This window comes from Mytilus galloprovincialis, chromosome 2 (genome assembly GCF_965363235.1).
Source record: "Mytilus galloprovincialis chromosome 2, xbMytGall1.hap1.1, whole genome shotgun sequence".
In the NCBI taxonomy this organism is placed as follows: Eukaryota; Metazoa; Mollusca; class Bivalvia; order Mytilida; family Mytilidae; genus Mytilus; species Mytilus galloprovincialis.
The window spans coordinates 88867990-88888701 of record NC_134839.1 but is presented as its reverse complement, the minus strand read 5'-3'; the positions used below and the strand labels follow the sequence as shown (position 1 = coordinate 88888701).

At 32.5% G+C, this 20712-nt stretch overlaps 1 protein-coding gene across 13 annotated transcripts in view; it reads left to right on the top strand.

Moving 5' to 3' along the window:
• LOC143064776 (5'-AMP-activated protein kinase subunit gamma-1-like) overlaps positions 1 to 20712 on the top strand; it is a 183001-nt gene that overhangs the window by 108743 nt on the left and 53546 nt on the right. For 10 of the 13 annotated variants that reach the window (XM_076237869.1, XM_076237867.1, XM_076237862.1 and 7 more), the window contains 2 exons: positions 16336 to 16869; positions 20156 to 20173. In XM_076237869.1, the coding sequence (XP_076093984.1) occupies positions 16336 to 16869; positions 20156 to 20173 (552 nt within the window). The remainder of the gene's footprint in view (positions 1 to 16335; positions 16870 to 20155; positions 20174 to 20712) is intronic. The other 3 variants (XM_076237868.1, XM_076237865.1, XM_076237860.1) reach the window with 1 other exon arrangement.

The following is a 20712-nucleotide window of genomic DNA, read 5'->3' as shown; positions in this document are numbered from 1 at the left end:
AAAAAAAAACATTGTAAAAAATTATCATACGGTTGTCAATTATAATGCAAAACTCAAAGTAGGTATTTCAAATTGAGCATTGTAGGACAAATGTTTTGGCACCAAAATTTTCTTTCGGACAGAGACTTTGATAAACTCTTCCTGGTTGACTGTTTTGATTTTCCCCAAAAGATTTGCAAAGCAATAATCAAAATTGTACCAGTTTTCTCTGGGTAACTTATGAGCATAGAATATACAGAATAATGTCTGATTTATGAAGATGTTTTAAGCTATTTTCAGCTTGGTTTTTACAAAAAGCTATTTACCAGGAATGCATTATTTATGATGGCATTATGGGATAGTTTGTAAATTTGCTTTCACTTTATTATGGATAAACTAAAAGCTTTTTATTGATTTGATTCCTCAGGGTTTTTTCAGTGCTAAAAAAATGTATTCAAATAAAGTAAAGAGGAATTTGATATAGATAAGTTTTCTTTCCTTTCAATACTGGACTCTTGTTTTGTAAGCTTGAAACTACTTGAACCAGCAGAAATCTGATTTGTGTCTTGCTTTAAAAATTATGACCATTATTTACACGACTGGGTCTTATAATTTTATGGCAATATCGTTGTCCAAAGATATTTGGTTTCTAGACAAAACATGTATGGATCTCTATGTAATTGTTACCACAAGGTTGGGATTGATTATTAACAGGGCTTATGGCCCAAACCTTTGAGGAAAAAGGGTTAAAAAAGTGACAAAAACCAGGAATTTCTGGTTAACAGTCAAGAATAAGTCTGTGGATTCCAATGAAATTGTACCACATTGATGGTTTTATACCAAAAGATTGATTTTGGGGGTTAGGCCCTACCTGTTTAGAAAAAAGTGCAGAAAAGAGTCCATAAACAATACATTTCTATTACGTTGCATGATTTGCTTATATCTTCACCAATTTCAATGGGGTTTTAATTCAAAGTTTCATTATTGGGGGTCCATAGGGTCTAAATTAAACTGGGTTTGACTTCATTAAAAATTGAATTATTGGGTCCTTTAAAATTGGTATGCTGAATATAACAGTGTATGTAGATTTTGGATTTTGTACCCCTTTATCAAATTGGTCCACTTTGAGGTTCTTGGGGTCCAAAATTAAACTTTTGTGTTTGATTTCATCATATATTAGTGGGGTCCTGTGATATATGCTGAAGCTTACCATAGATTCAGACTTTTGATTTTTGGTCCCATTTTCAAATTGGTATTCTTTTTTATATAAAGTTTCAAAATTAAACTGTGTTGATTACATAAAATGAATTCTTGTGGTTCTATGACACGCTGAATCTGAAAAGAGGTTTCCAGAACTTTATTTTGGGCCAAGTGTTCTAATTGGTATACATTGAGGTCTAAAGGGTCCAAAATTAACTTAGTTTGATTGTTAACAAAAATTGAGAACTTACGGTTCTTTGATATGCCGAATCTTACCATGTATTTAGATCTTTGATTTTTAGTTGTCACCTTTGGCAAGCATATCACATCTTCTTACTTATAATGTCCACAGTCATGTATTGGATAGTTGTCACCTTTGGCAAGCATATCACATCTTCTTACTTATAATGTCCACAGTCATGTATTGGATAGTTGTCACCTTTGGCAAGCATATCACATCTTCTTACTTATAATGTCCACAGTCATGTATTGGATAGTTGTCACCTTTGGCAAGCATATCACATCTTCTTACTTTATAATGTCCACAGTCATTACTATTGGATAGTTGTCACCTTTGGCAATCATATCACATCTTCTTACTTTATAATGTCCACAGTCATTACTATTGGATAGTTGTCACCTTTGGCAAGCATATCACATCTTCTTACTTTATAATGTCCACAGTCATTACTATTGGATAGTTGTCACCTTTGGCAAGCATATCACATCTTCTTACTTTATAATGTCCACAGTCATTACTATTGGATAGTTGTCACCTTTGACAAGCATATCACATCTTCTTACTTTATAATGTCCACAGTCATGTATTGGATAGTTGTCACCTTTGGCAAGCATATCACATCTTCTTACTTTATAATGTCCACAGTCATTACTATTGGATAGTTGTCACCTTTGGCAAGCATATCACATCTTCTTACTTTATAATGTCCACAGTCATTACTATTGAATAGTTGTCACCTTTGGCAAGCATATCACATCTTCTTACTTTATAATGTCCACAGTCATTACTATTGGATAGTTGCCACCTTTGGCAAGCATATCACATCTTCTTACTTTATAATGTCCACAGTCATTACTATTGAATAGTTGTCACCTTTGGCAAGCATATCACATCTTCTTACTTTATAATGTCTACAGTCATGTATTGGATAGTTGTCACCTTTGGCAAGCATATCACATCTTCTTACTTTATAATGTCCACAGTCATGTATTGGATAGTTGTCACCTTTGGCAAGCATATCACATCTTCTTACTTTATAATGTCTACAGTCATGTATTGGATAGTTGTCACCTTTGGCAAGCATATCACATCTTCTTACTTTATAATGTCCACAGTCATGTATTGGATAGTTGTCACCTTTGACAAGCATATCACATCTTCTTACTTTATAATGTCTACAGTCATGTATTGGATAGTTGTCACCTTTGACAAGCATATCACATCTTCTTACTTTATAATGTCCACAGTCATGTATTGGATAGTTGTCACCTTTGACAAGCATATCACATCTTCTTACTTTATAATGTCTACAGTCATGTATTGGATAGTTGTCACCTTTGGCAAGCATATCACATCTTCTTACTTTATAATGTCCACAGTCATTACTATTGGATAGTTGCCACCTTTGGCAAGCATATCACATCTTCTTACTTTATAATGTCCACAGTCATTACTATTGGATAGTTGTCACCTTTGGCAAGCATATCACATCTTCTTACTTTATAATGTCCACAGTCATTACTATTGGATAGTTGTCACCTTTGGCAAGCATATCACATCTTCTTACTTTATAATGTCCACAGTCATGTATTGGATAGTTGTCACCTTTGGCAAGCATATCACATCTTCTTACTTTATAATGTCCACAGTCATTACTATTGGATAGTTGTCACCTTTGGCAAGCATATCACATCTTCTTACTTTATAATGTCCACAGTCATTACTATTGGATAGTTGTCACCTTTGGCAAGCATATCACATCTTCTTACTTTATAATGTCCACAGTCATGTATTGGATAGTTGTCACCTTTGGCAAGCATATCACATCTTCTTACTTTATAATGTCCACAGTCATTACTATTGGATAGTTGTCACCTTTGGCAAGCATATCACATCTTCTTACTTTATAATGTCCACAGTCATTACTATTGGATAGTTGCCACCTTTGGCAAGCATATCACATCTTCTTACTTTATAATGTCCACAGTCATTACTATTGGATAGTTGTCACCTTTGGCAAGCATATCACATCTTCTTACTTTATAATGTCCACAGTCATTACTATTGGATAGTTGTCACCTTTGACAAGCATATCACATCTTCTTACTTTATAATGTCCACAGTCATGTATTGGATAGTTGTCACCTTTGGCAAGCATATCACATCTTCTTACTTTATAATGTCCACAGTCATTACTATTGGATAGTTGTCACCTTTGGCAAGCATATCACATCTTCTTACTTTATAATGTCCACAGTCATTTGTTCTTTCTTAAACTATTTTGAACCCAGTTGGATGCCATCTATACAATCAGAGCAATGATGGGGGAAAATGTTGATAACCAAAATAATAAAAATTCTTTGTTAATGATGTTGGAAATCCTTTGTTCAGTTGATCTGTTGACACTCCTTTGTTCGGTTGATCTGTTGACACTCCTTTGTTCAGTTGATCTGTTGACACTCCTTTGTTAATGATGTTGGAAATCCTTTGTTCAGTTGATCTGTTGACACTCCTTTGTTAATGATGTTGGAAATCCTTTGTTCAGTTGATCTGTTGACACTCCTTTGTTCAGTTGATCTGTTGACACTCCTTTGTTCAGTTGATCTGTTGACACTCCTTTGTTAATGATGAATCCTTTGTTCAGTTGATCTGTTGACACTCCTTTCATTCTTATGTAAATATTTTTGTTGATTATAGATATTGCTGGGTCATAAGGTAAGATGCTAAAAATAGTAATGGGAATGTACTTTTGTCAGAGAGATGAATTCCAACAAATAAGGTCATAGGATTTTGTTTACATTTAATGATTAATTCAGCCTTCCTCCTGTTTTTGGTGTAAATAAGTCAATGATTTTTTTCTAGATTTGAAGTTTCAATTAGCGTAAAAAACACTGAATAAAATTCCTTCCTTAATTTTCTTTGTCAAAGAAAAACATGTTTACTGTAGAGGTCAAGGTTGAATTGCATTGTAGCTAGAGAAAATGTTTATATCCATAAAATTGGTTTTGAAAGTAATGAGTTATTTAGATAGCGCTAGAAGAATAACAAAACAATTAGTAATTGTGATGTTGAACCTCTTTGCATCAAACGACTGCTGTGGCTACTGAGATATACCATCATGAATGACATTGGTGTTTTGATCACTTGTATAGAAATAGCAAATTTTGTGTATTTGCTTCTATTGAAGAGCAAATATCATGTTTCTTGTAATTCATTTTAAAATAACATGAGGGTTGAAATTATATTGCTGCACTTTTACAGTTGTTTAGTTTGTATTCTTTGTGATTAAAAAAAAACTGAATTTGATGAAATGTATTTTTTTTTGTGAGTGCCTTAAAGTTATATCATTTATAGAGAACGCTATCTTTAAAATAAATTTGTTGTTCCTAGATTGTTAAATATTGTTTCCACAGTTCATATACACAAATATTATGCACAATTTAGAATACTTTTTATTAGCTCACCTGACCTGAAAGGTCAAGTGAGCTTTTCTCATCACTTGGCGTCCGTCGTCCGTCGTCCTGCGTCCGTCGTCCGTCGTCCGTCGTCTGTAAACTTTTACAAAAATCTTCTCCTCTGAAACTACTGGGCCAAATTCTACCAAACTTGGCCACAATCATCCTTGGGATATCTAGTTTAAAAAATGTGTGGCGTGACCCGTCAAACCAACCAAGATGGCCGCCATGGCTAAAAATAGAACATAGGGGTAAAATGCAGTTTTTGGCTTATAACTCAAAAACCAAAGCATTTAGAGCAAATCTGACATGGGGTAAAATTGTTTATAAGGTGAAGATCTATCTGCCCTGAAATTTTCAGACGAATCGGATAACCTGTTGTTGGGTTGCTGCCCCTGAAATGGTTATTTTAAGGAAATTTTGCAGTTTTTGGTTATTATCTTGAATACTATTATAGATAGAGATAAACTGTAAACAGCAATAATGTTCAGCAGAGTAAGACCTACAAATAAGTCAACATGACCAAAATTGCCAGTCGACCCCTTAAGGAGTTATTGCCCTTTATAGTCAATTTTTAACAACTTTTCATCATTTTTTGTAACTTTTCTAAAAATCTTCTTCTCTAAAACTACTTTGCCAAATTTAATCAAACTTGGCGACAATTATCATTGTGGTTTATAGTTTAAAAAATGTGTCCGATGACCCAGCCTACCAAACAAAATGGCCGACATGGCTAAAATTAGAACATAGTGGTAAAATGCAGTTTTTGCTTTATATCTTTGAAACCAAGACATTTAGGGCAAATCTTTCAAGATTTTAATGTCCATCAGAATAAGATATATCCCCTCACAAATTTTCAGTTGAATCGGACAACCTGTTGTTGGGTTGCTGCCCTTAAATTGGTTATTTTAAGAAAATTTTGCAGTTTTTGGTTATTATCTTGAATACTATTATAGATAGAGATAAACTGTAAACAGCAATAATGTTCATCAAAGTAAGATCTACAAATAAGTCAGCATGATCAAAATTGTTAGAGGACCCCCTAAGGAGTTATTTCCCTTTAAAGTCAATATTAAACAACTTTTCCTCATTTTTGTAACTTGTATAAAAATCTTTTCTAAAACTACTTGGCCACAATCATAATACTAGGGTATCTATTTTTAAAAAGAGTGTCTAATGACCCCGCCTACCAACAAAGATGGCCGACATTAGTAAACACATTAACAGGTGAGCGACACAGGCTCTTGAGAGCCTCTAGTATTGGTAAACTTGTCTCCCTATTTTGGTTTCTGTCTCATTTTCTTATCAACTTTTTTAATTTATGTTGTTGGGTTGCAGCCTCATCTTATCTACAACATATGTATTTTTTGTTGTTGAGCTTGCTGTAATGAAGCCCTTTTTCCTTCGTCTACAAAAATTAAACCAAATCTCTATCAATCATTGATAGGTATGGTCTTGGTGTTTTATAGAGCAAACCTCTATCAATCATTGATAGGTATGGTCTTGGTGTTTTATAGAGCAAACCTCTATCAATCATTGATAGGTATGGTCTTGGTGTTTTATAGAGCAAACCTCTATCAATCATTGATAGGTATGGTCTTGGTGTTTTATAGAGCAAACCTCTATCAATCATTGATAGGTATGGTCTTGGTGTTTTATAGAGCAAACCTCTATCAATCATTGATAGGTATGGTCTTGGTGTTTTATAGAGCAAACACATATCAATCATTGATAGGTATGGTCTTGGTGTTCTATAGAGCAAACACATATCAATCATTGATAGGTATGGTCTTGGTGTTTTAAAGAGCAAACACATATCAATCATTGTATTGATGAGTCTCATTATCTGCTCCACTAATTTTCATTTTGTGTTCTTGGGTTTCAACCTATTTATCTTCTACCATACAACATTCATTCTGAGCAACTATATTTGAAATGTTCCTGTTCTGTACAGCATTTGTTCTAATTGAATATAAAGACAAAATTAGTGCAATGCCTTATTGTATTTTTAGAGCTACATTCTGACAAAAGAATGAAAAAAATAATGACACTCGTGTCTGGCAAGTTCGTGTCTGGCAAGTTCGGTACTTTGTGAAACAGTGCCAAGATTCCCAAGAGGTATAGATGGTTTGTAGCCAAAGATTTATAGTCCTCTAATTTACAAATATTCATGTTGAAAGAATTATTTCTCTGCAGATAGGTTAAAAAATATCTATCACATTTCAACTTCAGGTTTGCTAGATTCATTGAGTTGATATTAATGTAGTTCAACTAGGACCATATGGGTATTTGCATAGTACATATATTTCTTCAGGCCAAATTTGGTCAAAGGGAGATAATTCAAGATAGTTTTACCTACTCTGAGTAACTAAATACATGTACTGAGAAAGGGATAGCTCTTTTCCATTGTGGTTTTTGTAGTCTGCAGATTAAGACTGTGCACATGATGAATAATGTCTACAGTGATGAGTTAGTATAATGGTACACCAGTATGAAAGCTACTTTAAGTTTTAATTTTTTTTTTGTAGATGTTGTAAAAATTGAACAGGAAATAAACTGTTTCCTAGCAAATTAATCTGTTCAATTTGATTTTTTCTGCAAATATTTCCAATCATTTAATAATTTAAACAATTTGACCCAATTTAGGAATCATTAAAAATATTTGGGTCAAATTTAATGACAGTCATTTATATCTTTGCAGATGACATGCTAAAAGTATTGTAATTAATTAATGTGTTTATTACTCTAGGCTAGTGATTGATATTGATTTCTACTTGTTTCACTTGAAATTAATTCCAGGCTGGTTAAACTGAATTTCTGTTTTTACTAATAGGACACAAGATTATCTGTGTATCGCATATTCTGCAATAGTCACTGTCCTACTGTCAACTTCACCCATTCTAAATTCTAGTCATTTTTTTCTGGAATAGCCCTTACATGATTATTTACAACTGTTTAGAGATGGGGACAGTTGCTTAATTTCAAGAGAATGTCCTTCTTGGTATTAGCCAGTCTTTTCTGAGATGACAAGATTTTTAACATGACAACACTGATCTGACGCATGGTTTACAGATGTACTTTATCACTGTCAGTGTAACCTTATGTTTACCTCTTATTAGATTCATTTTTTGTGGAAAATGAAGATTGAGAAAATTCATACATGATTAATCTGTATGCAGATATGAAATCTCTGTTATATATTGAACATTTATAATAGTTATCAAAGGTACCAGGATTATAATTTAATACACCAGACACGCGTTTGGTCTACATAAGACTCATCAGTGACGCGCAGATCAAAATAGTCATAAAGCCAAACAAGTACAAAGTTGAAGAGCATTGAGGGGCTATAATTCCAAGACGTTGTGCCAAATACGGCTAAGCAAATCTTTTCCTGGGATAAGAAATCCTTAGTTTTTCGAAATATTCAAAGTTTTGTAACAGAAATTTAAAAAAATTACCATATAATTGATATTCATGTCAACACCGAAGTGTTGACTACTGGGCTCACGATACCCCCGGGGACGAAACGTCCACCTGCATCGGTGTCTTCCCGATTGTCCCACTTTTTGAAATTACAGGTAAAAAAGTAACGAAATTTTGTGGGACAATTGGGAATATGTTTGTGGGACAGTTGGGAAGTTTAAATGTGGGACAATTGGGAATTGTTTTGAGTTGTTAATTTGTGTGTCATTTGGTCTCTGGTGGAGAATTGTCTCATTGGCAATCATACCACATCTTCTTGTTTTTTATTGAAGTCTGATTCTTCTGTATATAGTTGGTTACGAGTCTTGTCGACAAAGACAATAGGAATATTGGTAAAATAATCTCTAATAGTGATTATTTGAAAGACAAAACTGGTCAAAATCTAGACAACAGCTTCGTTATCAATAAAGAACGTTGTTGTTTCAGGTGATTTTTAGCAGTCTTCAATAGCGCAGAGAATGTTGGTAACATGTCCTCTGAAATCCTTAGTAAAATTGCAAAGGTACTAGTGGAAACATTTCTCCATCAACAATTTCATATAGATGCTGGAACATATAAATTGACTGTTTGATATACTGTTCCCAGTTAGAGGGTAGAATGTAAATGAGTTTATACCTTTTTAAATTGCAAGCATTATTTATTTATTTATTTAAAAACTTTACAAAGAAAATGTTATTAAAATTGTGGTATTGACATTTGTTTTATAAATATTAAGCGTAACATAGTAGATATATTTCATAAATCAGAGATATAATATTGGTTTTATATGAAAAGTGTTTTTATCTGATGACCTTTTTTTATATACTTTTGTAAAATTGATATTTTATACCTTTAGTTTATAAAATTAATATTTTATACTTTTCTAAAATAAATATTTTATACTTTAATAAAATTAATATTTCATACTTTTATGAAATTAATATTTTGTACTTTTATAAAATTGATATTTTATACTTTTATAAAGTTAATATTTCATACTTTTATGAAATTAGTATTTTATACTTTTATAAAATTGATATGTTATACTTTTATAAAATTGATATTTCATACTTTTATAAAATTAATATTTTATGTGCAATGATTAATTCTTGTTTATTTTGCAAAACAAACAACAGTTACCTTGTTTGTCTAAGAACATTTTACTTCATAAAATAATGTGGGACAATCAGAACTTTTTATGTGGGACAATCGGGAATAAACCCCTGCATCAACCCAGTGGTGTAAATAGTTATCAAAGGTACCAGATAAGTGTCATCTGGTGTGTTGATAGTCCCCAACTGTTAATTGAGAAATAAATGCAATGTTTTTATCAATGAGAAAATGTGACATGAGGACCATTGCAATAACTAAACCACTCATTTTAAATATTGACCAATACTTCTACTGTTATTAGGTGTTAACTCTTCAAGCCTCTGAAGTATGAGTTTTCCCTCTGAGGGAAAGTTTTAGTGGCTTAAACATTGTTATTTTGTCTTATTTCACATAGTTTTCTTTGATACTTTATTTCATAGGATAATGGGCAAAAAGGGAGAGATTTGATTTGCAAAGTTGAAGATTTTGCCTCCGTATTGAGTAAACTGAAAACTATTGGATGTTGAAACTTTCACAATGACAACTTGTTGTCTAAGAATTGTTACAAGTACTGTATAACTCTGTATAACTCTGTATGTATTAGACACAAACACAACTTATATGTTTGCCAACATTAAGCTATCAGCCTTGAACTGATATTAAACAAAGAATAAATCACAGTAGCTGTGTGTCCTAAGTGATCCTAGCATATTAGATATTAGTTTATCATGCTGTTCCAACCTTACATAAACAATGTTACTTTCTGAAGCCTGGTCATTGTGAAATTGGTCAGAGATATACATCATATTGATAGTAACTGATTATAAGATTGCTTTTTGGTGGGCATCAGGTGATAATAAAGAGGATAAAAACTCGATAAAATTATAAAATGTACATAACTCTGTTCTTAGATTGCTGTCTTCATGAGATATGTTGCTTTACTAATTAGAATTAGTTAGATCAATTGAAACAGGTCAATTTATCTCACCTAGCTGGTCATCTAACAACTTTTTTATGTTTTTTTTTCTCCTGATAAGATGTTATGGACATTTTAATGAAAAGATTCTTACATTTAATGTTTTAAATGTTTTGATGACTTGAGGTTATTTTTTCATGGCTTTGAAGCAAATAAATGGAGTTATAAATAGGCCTCTTTCATCCTGTTCATTTATCTTGGTAATTGTTAGGGTAATTATACTGTTAAGTGCCTGGTGATGAAATATTCTTAACAACATGTCAGCAAACTGAAGGATTTTATGTATTGGCTAAATCAATCCAGGACAATTTTAAAAAGTAAAAGGCTGCTCAGTTACATACCCATAGATTCATGTAAAAATCAGAATGTAAGACAAAAAATCACCACTTTACTTTACCTGAGTTTTATAAATAATAAATGATTATAACGAATCATTGCAAGGAATAAAAGTCCTATTGCTACAGTTCCCTTGTTGCAATAGATATATGATGAGTTCAAAATCCCAAAATCCATGACGATAGGACAGAAGATAAGGTTATGGAATCTCTTCAGAAGTATATATTTATTGGTTGACAAATGACTAAGCCAGTTTTGTTGGGGATAATATCTGTGTATTATTCATGAAGTTCACTGACTCAGCATTATTCTGAAGACAGAAATGATATAATATTGAATGTGAATGATTGATTGATCACCAATGAAAAGGAATATATACCAGATTTCAAGTGAACATTTTTACTTTTTGCTTTGCTTAAAAGTTGTTTTGAGATGTACTCTGAAACATCAGTGGAATACAGCTTGATTTTGTACTTGAATAGATACAATTGAACCATAAGTGAATAAAAACAGTATCATTTATTCTCTCATATTGACAAAAAAAAATCTCATTGGCCAAGACACTCCTACAAATTTCATTGGCAGTAGTAATTTTTTTAATGCATTGTTTATACCTGAATCTTAATAAACATGATCATTAACTTCTGAACTTTCTGTACACAAAGATAACGAAATATCAGCAACTTTCTAAGAATTGTCAATGTTGAGTTTATTTACCTGAAAGGATAATTAATTAAGGTAATAAATTCTTACCTTTGTTTAATTACCCATCACCTGTAACTGGTCATACACTTTTCTGATGACATACATGTATCATGAAGGTAAAAAGAATGGACATGAAAATTACTGGTGATCGAGGAATTTAAAGAAAAGTTTTGTGATAAATGATTCGTTTTGAAGAATAGTGATTGCATACAGGATAATGGTGTCTTTTGTGATGGAAAACAATTGTGATAGTGTTTTTTTGTTAAACAATGTCTTGTTGGATAAAAACAACAAATGGAATCAGTATGTTAGGCTTGCATATCAAACCGTTATAATAGGCAGTGATTTGTTATTCTGACATTGTTACCATAATGATGTGGATTTTTTTGTTTTGGAATAAGTTTTTGTAGATAATATTAATAATATTTATATTCAAAATTGCCTGATATTTAGATTCAGTCTTTTTTTTTTTTGGTTATTTTTTATAGTGTAGGTGTGACTTTGTTTATCATAGACAAAATTATTAGATGACAGATGACTTACAACAATGTCATTGGAACTTTTGTGTAGGTAAAATAAAGTAAAGGTGAAAACCATTTGTTAATTAGCATGGAAATATCATACCTTTATTGACATCCTAAGGGAACTTTTTGTGCAAATTTAATCAGTGGATAATGCTACCTGGATTATCTTTATTGCTAATAACTGATGAAGATCAATTGAATAAATACATGTAGTATAAGAACTGGATTAGCATGGTCTTCAATGAAGGTTTCAAGTTGATGTGAGGTGTGACATGTCTGGATTGTATGTGTATTGTCTCAAAGCACAGCAAGAAAAAAGCTGGATGTCTGATGTAAACGAAAGGGACCATATTGAGGAAACGAAGGTAAAGTAGAAAATTAAGATTTTCCAAGGGAAAGAAAGATGATGGTGTGGTTGAAGTGACCGATAGCCTTTATTTAGAAGCACGTCACATTTTTAAGTAACTTAGACAACATAAAAATTAGGAGATGTGGTATGATTGCCATTGAGACAACTATTATCCTTCTAACTTTAGGACATGTAGTTTTAGGTCTTTTGAGTCAAGGTTCATAGATAAGAAGGTCTTTGGAGGGGGAAAAGGGGGGGTCTCTACTTTGAATCCTTTATTTTTAATGCTATTTTTCTCTATTCTTCAGTTATTTTGTCAATTTTATAATTTAATAGTACAAGAATCATGCAAATAAAAGAAATCAAGGCCTACAAGCTCATCATTAGTATACCAAAAGAAAAAAGAAGAGAACTTAGACTATTTTAGGAGTAAAAAACAATGCACACAGAAAAGTCGCTAAAATTGTAACCCTTAAAAATGTGGTCGCGCGCTAAATCCCCCATGGAGATTTTCAAAAGTTGGCAGGTCTGTTTCCACCAGAGTTTAAACAGCATGATGGTAAGCAATTATAGGTCATCTGCAACAATGAGAAAAATCCATTATTCTATAGTGAGCCATAAAAGGTTGGACTTTAAAAATTTGAAATAATTAACTAGAAATAAGAGCTAATTTAGAACAATTTGTTTACAAAAACACAAATATGACAGGCATGAACCAATGATAACCACTGAATTACAGGCTCCAGAATTGACGAAGTCACAAAGTGCCGGTACTTGCAGATACTGAAAACTAGTTCAAAGCCAATTACAACTCATAAATCAATCTTGTTGTTACAAGTATGATATAATTGACATGTTTTTATAGCTATACTTAGCAGTTTTCTTACTTTATCATACCTGAGTCTTAGATCTTATTAACTGGGTATTATAAAGACAGCTGCAACAAGCTGTTAACATTAACATTCATGGAAACGCTTTGGCATGGTTTCTGTTTTGCCCCAAACAAATTAAGACTTTGGCTGCTGTTTTTAGCAGCATTGGTGGTGTGTGGACAATTTGTTTGTGATAACCTTAGGTTATTTACCATAGGTACCAGTAGTTGGAGGTCAATAATATTTGGTGTGCAGCTGTTTTTGCATTGGCGTATCTCATTTCCAGGGAGATTATTTGGCCCTGCACCCACAGTCATGGTCTGTGAATCTTTTCCTTTGTTTTAATGGTGAAGTTTGTGATTTGATAGGTCACTGATATTTGTTAGGCAGTTGTATTTAATAGCATTAGTACATCTCATTTCTATGGGGATTATTTGGCCCTGATACCTCAGTAATGGTCTATTGACTGAAACTATTGCATAGTGTAAATACATGTAGGTCAGTTTAAGATTAACCACTGATGGTATGTCAATGTTATTGGTGTTTAGTAATATTAGAATTTGCATGTCTCATTTCCACCCCCTCATCATGGGTTATTACTTACATTAAAGTTTGTTTTTGGGTCAGTGTTAAGGAAGCAGCTTATGATAAGACTACTGTATGGTATTTTGTATGAAGAAAGTGAGACCTTTTGGTATGGATTCATGTGTTGAATATTTTATTTATATTGCTGATCTTATCTCAAAGGTAGAAAACAATAATAAGGTAATGCAGACTTTTTTTATTTGTATCCCCCCTGCAAAAAGACTTTTTTGGATCAATATCTTGGAATCATAATTTAAAGTATATCTTGACTTGTCCCATGAAATCTTTTTCTATACAGATAGATATATTTACATAAAAAAAGAACACATCTCGTTTAAATCAGATTGTTAGTGTTCATAAGTACATTTTGTAAGTTGGTTTCTGAAATCAAGTCGGTGGTTTAAGGTTTATCTTTTATCTGTCTCACACTGGTAGTATGCTATACCCATGACCTTTCATCTTGTCACCAATAGCCAGGTTTTCCTTAATCATTTCTTAGGAGAAGTCAAGGTTGATTTATGAGTACTGGTGATTATTGTATTAAGCAAGTTTGTGCAATATATATTCTTCACCTGATACAGCATAAACCTTTTACTGTACAGCAGAGCTTGATAACCTGTTTATAACACATTTTTGACTTTGATCATGACGTCAATGATTTGATGTTATGTTTGTACAGCTAACTGTTCTTCCATTCTGTGGTAAATATTAAATTGCTATAAAATGAATTAACACATTACAGTTGACAGACACAGCTATAATTGGATTGTTTGATTACCTAATCTGTTTTTAGCTTTATCTAAAAAAAAAATCTAGTTTGGTTTGAATTAGGGATTGTCATAAAAAAATGTGCTTGTTTTATACAGTTATAAGGGAGACAACTTAAGTATTATCTCAGCTGAACATCTTTGAAATAGGAGAATCATTTGGATGGGTCATTCTGTTTTATTTATATAATTGTGTCTATTATAAATGTTTGTTGTGCTTTCATCAATTACTTGTACACAAATTAAAGGTTGAATGGGGTCATTTGGTTTAGATACATATTATATATATATATATTTATTTGGCGTCAGTTACTTGCAGTACACAACTCATATCTGTAACTCTGTGTAATACTACAAATGTCCCATAGCTAGGGGAAGTTGTTATATTCCAACATTTACATGAAATGTGTAATGATGAAGAATATTTATAAATATTGTTTTGGAAAATGTTTTCCATGTCAACTTTCACAAAATGAGGTGAGAATTAACTGTTACTGACTTTTCTTATGTTATTTTTTGACCAAAAAAGTATGCAATAATATTGATTGATAGTAATGACTTTGCTTGGTGAAAAATAATATAGTTGATGAATAGTTTGTAGTAAGAAGGGAAAAACATAAATATTTATTTTGCTCATAATCAATAGATTTCAACATATTAATCATAATTTGATATTGTGAAAAATAGCATAGCTAGGTGTACTGATAGGCACTCGATGGCTCCCATAGATAATTAACATCATTAAATGAGCAGGGCATAGAAAAATCTTATGATAGTCTATAAATACATACAAACATATTTATAATGATAAATGTCACCATAGACTGTATAATTAGAGAAATAAGGTAAAAAAAAATATATTGAAAGAATTTTCTTGTCAAGGCAGATGTATTCATGTAATGGAATGATTTTTATCTGAAAAAATGGACCTTAAATATCAGGAGATTTGTTTTGTTCTTACTCTTAGCTGCAATATTTTCTTCATATAAATCCATCAGTAATTAAGTCATATCAATCCAAGTACTATATGGAAAGACCCTTCTTCTCCATTTTCCCATACAATCCTTCCTCCTCATAAAAAGAGGTGACAACTAATGTGAAGGTCATTATTTTTAATGTTCTACCACAGCTAATTGGAAGCAAGAATCTATGGTACGCCAATAGATCACACAAAACTGAAATATCTACATAATACAAGTTATAATCATGCAAGACATGTTCCAAACATACAATTTTTAGTTCGCTATGTTTTGTAAACTGTCGTCTTTTCCTTTTCTCTTTTTTTTTGGGAGGGGGGGTATGGTATTATCTGCCACCTTAGTAGTGAACAAAATTCTATGCCAGACACTTATTTATAACAGATCATTATTATTTGACAGTTTCTAGAAGTATGATGTAGGTGTAGAAAAGTATTAGTAGGAATGTTAATTTGAAACTACTTTGTTAAAGAGTTTTCTATTATAGAGTTACCTTTGTTGTGACTTATTTGCATTCTATGTTTTTTTAAACTTTTTTAATTTTGAGCACTGTAAGGTTTCCTTTATATATGTAACTTTTAAACATTAGTTTATAATTTAATGTTTTGATGTTCATAATGATCATGTCAATGAGACATTTATAACACATACCTTACCATAATGTAGCATGATTTAGTAATTTATTCAGTTTGAATTAATGAAACAAAGGGGGTGACACTTGGTAAAAAAATGTACACACTGTACAACACTATTTATTATATACATTGTTTTATCAAGGACAAGACTGACCATTGAATGATTTTTCCTTGCAGGACCTCAGTGCGTTTGCTGTACCTTTAATGGATACAGGTGTGAAAGAAATGACACCAAGCAATGACTTGGCGGATGGAGATTTTAGACCAAGGTCAGGGTCAACAGGATTACGAGGACTGTTTTCTAGAAAAAAGGATAGACAGCGAAAACATTCAGGTGATTCAAATGCTAAAGACACTGCTCCAAGTACATCAAAAGTGCAAAATTTTTTAGATTCATTCAGACCTCGTGCAAAATCGGATCTTTCTGGAGTTAAGAAACCAGGGAAAAAGGTGATTCCAACAGTAAAAATGGACGAGTCTATGGATGAATCAACTTTACGCGATGCTTTGACTAATATGCAAACGGATAAAACAGCACCAAATACTCCTATGGGACAAATATTAGAAAAACAATTATTATCACCTACAAACAATGTCAAACAACGCCATCTCTCAGGAAATGACCCTCGTGATAGTTTTATGTCACGGTTTAGACCCAGGTCAAATTCAGATTCCAAAGCCAAGTCCCCTAGAAAGATGCTGACAAAACAGGTAAGTACATATCTGTCACAGGAAACGGGGTCATGTTTAGGAATCTGCATTGTGAACATTGTAGAAAGAATGTTGGAAAATTGCTCCATTAACAAGAACAAATATTTTTATTATTTTGAGTAATGATTGATGACATATGGTATAATATAATAGTTAGTTTTTAAATAAAACATAAAGGCGTATATTAAAATGTCAAATTGGCAGGGAAAAAAACAACAGTTAAATTAATAATGAACAAAAAATCTAAAATTTTGTGTGACATACCATCTTTTGGTATGTATAGTGTGCACATTTATACCCTTAGTCGTGTTTCTTGTAAATCTTGTTTGCCAATTATGTGAATGTGACTTTTCAGAAAATGCCTATTTATATATTATGAACAAGAAACTTTTTCTCTCAAGTTTCTTGGACCATAAAAGGGGTGCACACTATACACAATTGTGCACTATACCCCCCAAAAGATGGTAGTTGCAAGTAGCAGATTTTACTTTAAATAAACTATTGATAAAATTTGAACTTGTTCATTGTGAAACTTTCCCTGATATGAACAGACACTAAAACTGGTGGAAGTTTTAAAACCTTCAGTACAATAAAATCATACACATTTTATTTCCAAGGCCACTAATGACTTAGTTGATATGTAAACAGTTTATTTTTGTTCAACAGAATTGCTTCTTTGTTTTAAAAGCAGATGTGTTTTGCATGAATATAATGAAGTATTTGATTAAGGTGGTACCCAACACTTTCACTAAAATTAATTTGGCTCGTTTAATTTTCATAAAATTTTGTCAAAGTATTTACTTTGAACCTTTAACAAAAATATAAAAATTTTTAAAATTTTGAACCAACCGTTTTGTCAGAAAAATTACACTGGTTATATAGCAGTTTGACAAACACCAATTTTGATCATTGTGAAGCTTAATATTCCCTTTACAACACAACGTAATTAAAACGTTAAGCTGACTTTACAGAGTTATCTCCCTGTAGTGTTAGGTACCACCTTAAAACAACCAAACTAATTCAATGTGATGACTTTATCAAAAAGTAAATATTATGGTGTTATATATCACTGTGTACATGGTGGATTAATCAATATTAGGTTGACATTTGAATGATAACTTAGCTTGGACAAAATAATAAACAAATCTGATAAGTCTAAGCAATTAAGGATGTAAGGCCAATGCATTTTATTTTTTGGTGGAAAGAGAGAGGATTTTACTAATTTATACAATTTCATGATTGTCATGATCTATCTTGAGTAGACATTTTTCTTCCATTCAGCTTATTGAAATACTTTATAGATGGAGGAGAATATATATGTGCTTCCCATCTCAATCCAAAGTTATCCAAATTAGTTCTGTTTCATGCTTTTAGTTCTTGGATATGTAGCATTCTGTATACTAGTATGAGTTTTTATTTCAATTATTTTTCAAATTGTCCAATCTTTGCTGTTTGATGTGTCATCTTGTTCACCATGTCCAGTGGGTGCTGTTTGATGTGTCATCTTTTTCACCCTGTCCAGTGTGTGCTATTTGATGTGTCATTTTTGTCAATCTGTCCAGTTGGTGCTGATTGATATGTCATCTTGTTCACCCTGTCCAGTTGATGTGTCATCTTATTCATTCAGGCCTTGCTGTTTGATGTGTCATGTTTGTCAATCTGTCCAGTTGGTGCTGATTGATATGTCATCTTGTTCACCCTGTCCAGTTGATGTGTCATCATATTCATCCATTCCAGTTAATTCTGTTTGAGGTGTCATCTTTTTCACCCTGTCAAGTCTGTGTTGTTTGATGTGTCATCTTGGTCAACCTGTCCAGTTGATGCTGTTTGATGTGTCATCTTAGTCAACCTGTCCTGTTAATGCTGTTTAGTGTGTCAACCTGTTCACCCTGTCCAGTATGTGCTGTTTGGTTGTCATCTTGTTCACCTTGTCCAGTCCTTGTTGTCTGATGTTTAATCTTGTTCACCATGTCCAGTAAATGCTGTTTGGTGTGTCATTTAGTTCACTCAATCCTTGTCCAGTCTGTGTTTTGTCAACTTGTTCATCCAGTCATTGCTGTTTGATGTGTCATGTTTGTCAATCTGTCCAGTTGGTGCTGATTGATATGTCATCTTGTTCACCCTGTCCAGTTGATGTGTCATCTTGGTCAACCTGTCCAGTTAATGCTGTTTGGTTGTCATCTTGTTCACTCTGTCCAGTCCTTGTTGTCTGATGTGTCATCTTGGTCACCATGTCCAGTAAATGTTGTTTGATGTGTCATTTAGTTCACTCTATCCAGTTCTCTCTGTTTGATGTGTCATGTAGTTCACTATGTCCAGTTATCTTCATTTCATGTGCCATCTTGGTCAACCTCTTCAGTTAATGCTGTTTTATGTGCCATCTTATTCAACTTGTCCAGTCTGTGTTTTGTCAACTTGTTCACCCAGTCCAGTCCTTGCTGTTTGATGTGTCATCTTGGTAAACCTGTCCAGTTGATGCTGTTTGGTGTGTCATCTTATTCAACTTGTCCAGTCTGTGTTTTGTCAACTTGTTCACCCAGTCCAGTCCTTGCTGTTTGATGTGTCATCTTGGTAAACCTGTCCAGTTGATGCTGTTTGGTGTGTCATCTTTTTCTCCCTGTGCAGTAATTTAAATGTGCAACTATTTGTATTCATGCGCAACACAGAAACAAACAGCTTTGTCTTGAAAATAAAAGTTAAATGAATATTTGTTTATCGGTAGATTTAATTGGACCACAAATTATAACCCTTAATATCTTTTGAAAAATGAATAACATGACCATGCAAGAGTTGAAGATAAAAAAAAATAAAAATAATATTAAATGAAGGAGATGTGGTATGATTGCCAATGAGAGAACTCATAATTCACCAAAGTTCAAATGAAGTATTTTTAGGCAACTGGCATGACCAAAGGGCCTTAAACAATGAGAAAACCCAAAAGGCCCCAACATGAAAAATATGAAACAATTCTATTGAGAAAACTGTGCTTATTTAATTTGTTTTTTCATGAAGATTCGGAAAATGAAACATCTTATTACGAGGCACACTTGAATATTATAACCTTTTAAATTTTACCATAAAGCTTATAGCTGAGACTACTGAGTCTCAGCATAAAGGTATTTTATAAATTCACCTAAACAAGGACTCTTAAATAAGCACACTACTTATTGATTACATCCGAGTTCATACTAGTTGTATTCAAACAAGTAAAATATATTTGAAATAACCAAATAATACTTTATTACACAAATCTGTATTATGAATTTAACTTTGATAATGTTTTCAGTTTGCCTCACTTATACAGGTAAATGTTGTCCCTGATAATCCTTGTGATTTAAAGATTAGCCTTCTGTAATGCACACATTCACTGTGGCAGAGTGCATTTACCCAAAATTTTACCTAACATACAAACTTTGCTTTGATTGTATATATGTGAGAACACTTCATTAACAAAAGTGCACCTACAATATTCATTTGCATATACATTATTGTACCTATAAAAAAAAGACAGGCAGGTCTAGGATTTGAAAAAAAGGAGGGGCTGCAGGGCCTTATATTTTCTATTTTAATATAAAGTTACCATACTGTCTATACATTCCAGTTTGTCAACCATTTTCAAGCCCTGCCTATTAGATCAATGTCCATTTAAATTTATAAACAATGTTTCTGCAAATCAGATTGTCTTTTTGAATTTTATGAGAGGTGAAATATATCTCTGTGTTAACAGTTTATTTTTTAAGGGGATATGTACCAATATCTATACTATTAAACGAGAAGACCTCATTTTTGGTGTCGCTTCTCTCCTTTCCACAATAAATTAATCAACACGCCTCTGTGTCCTAT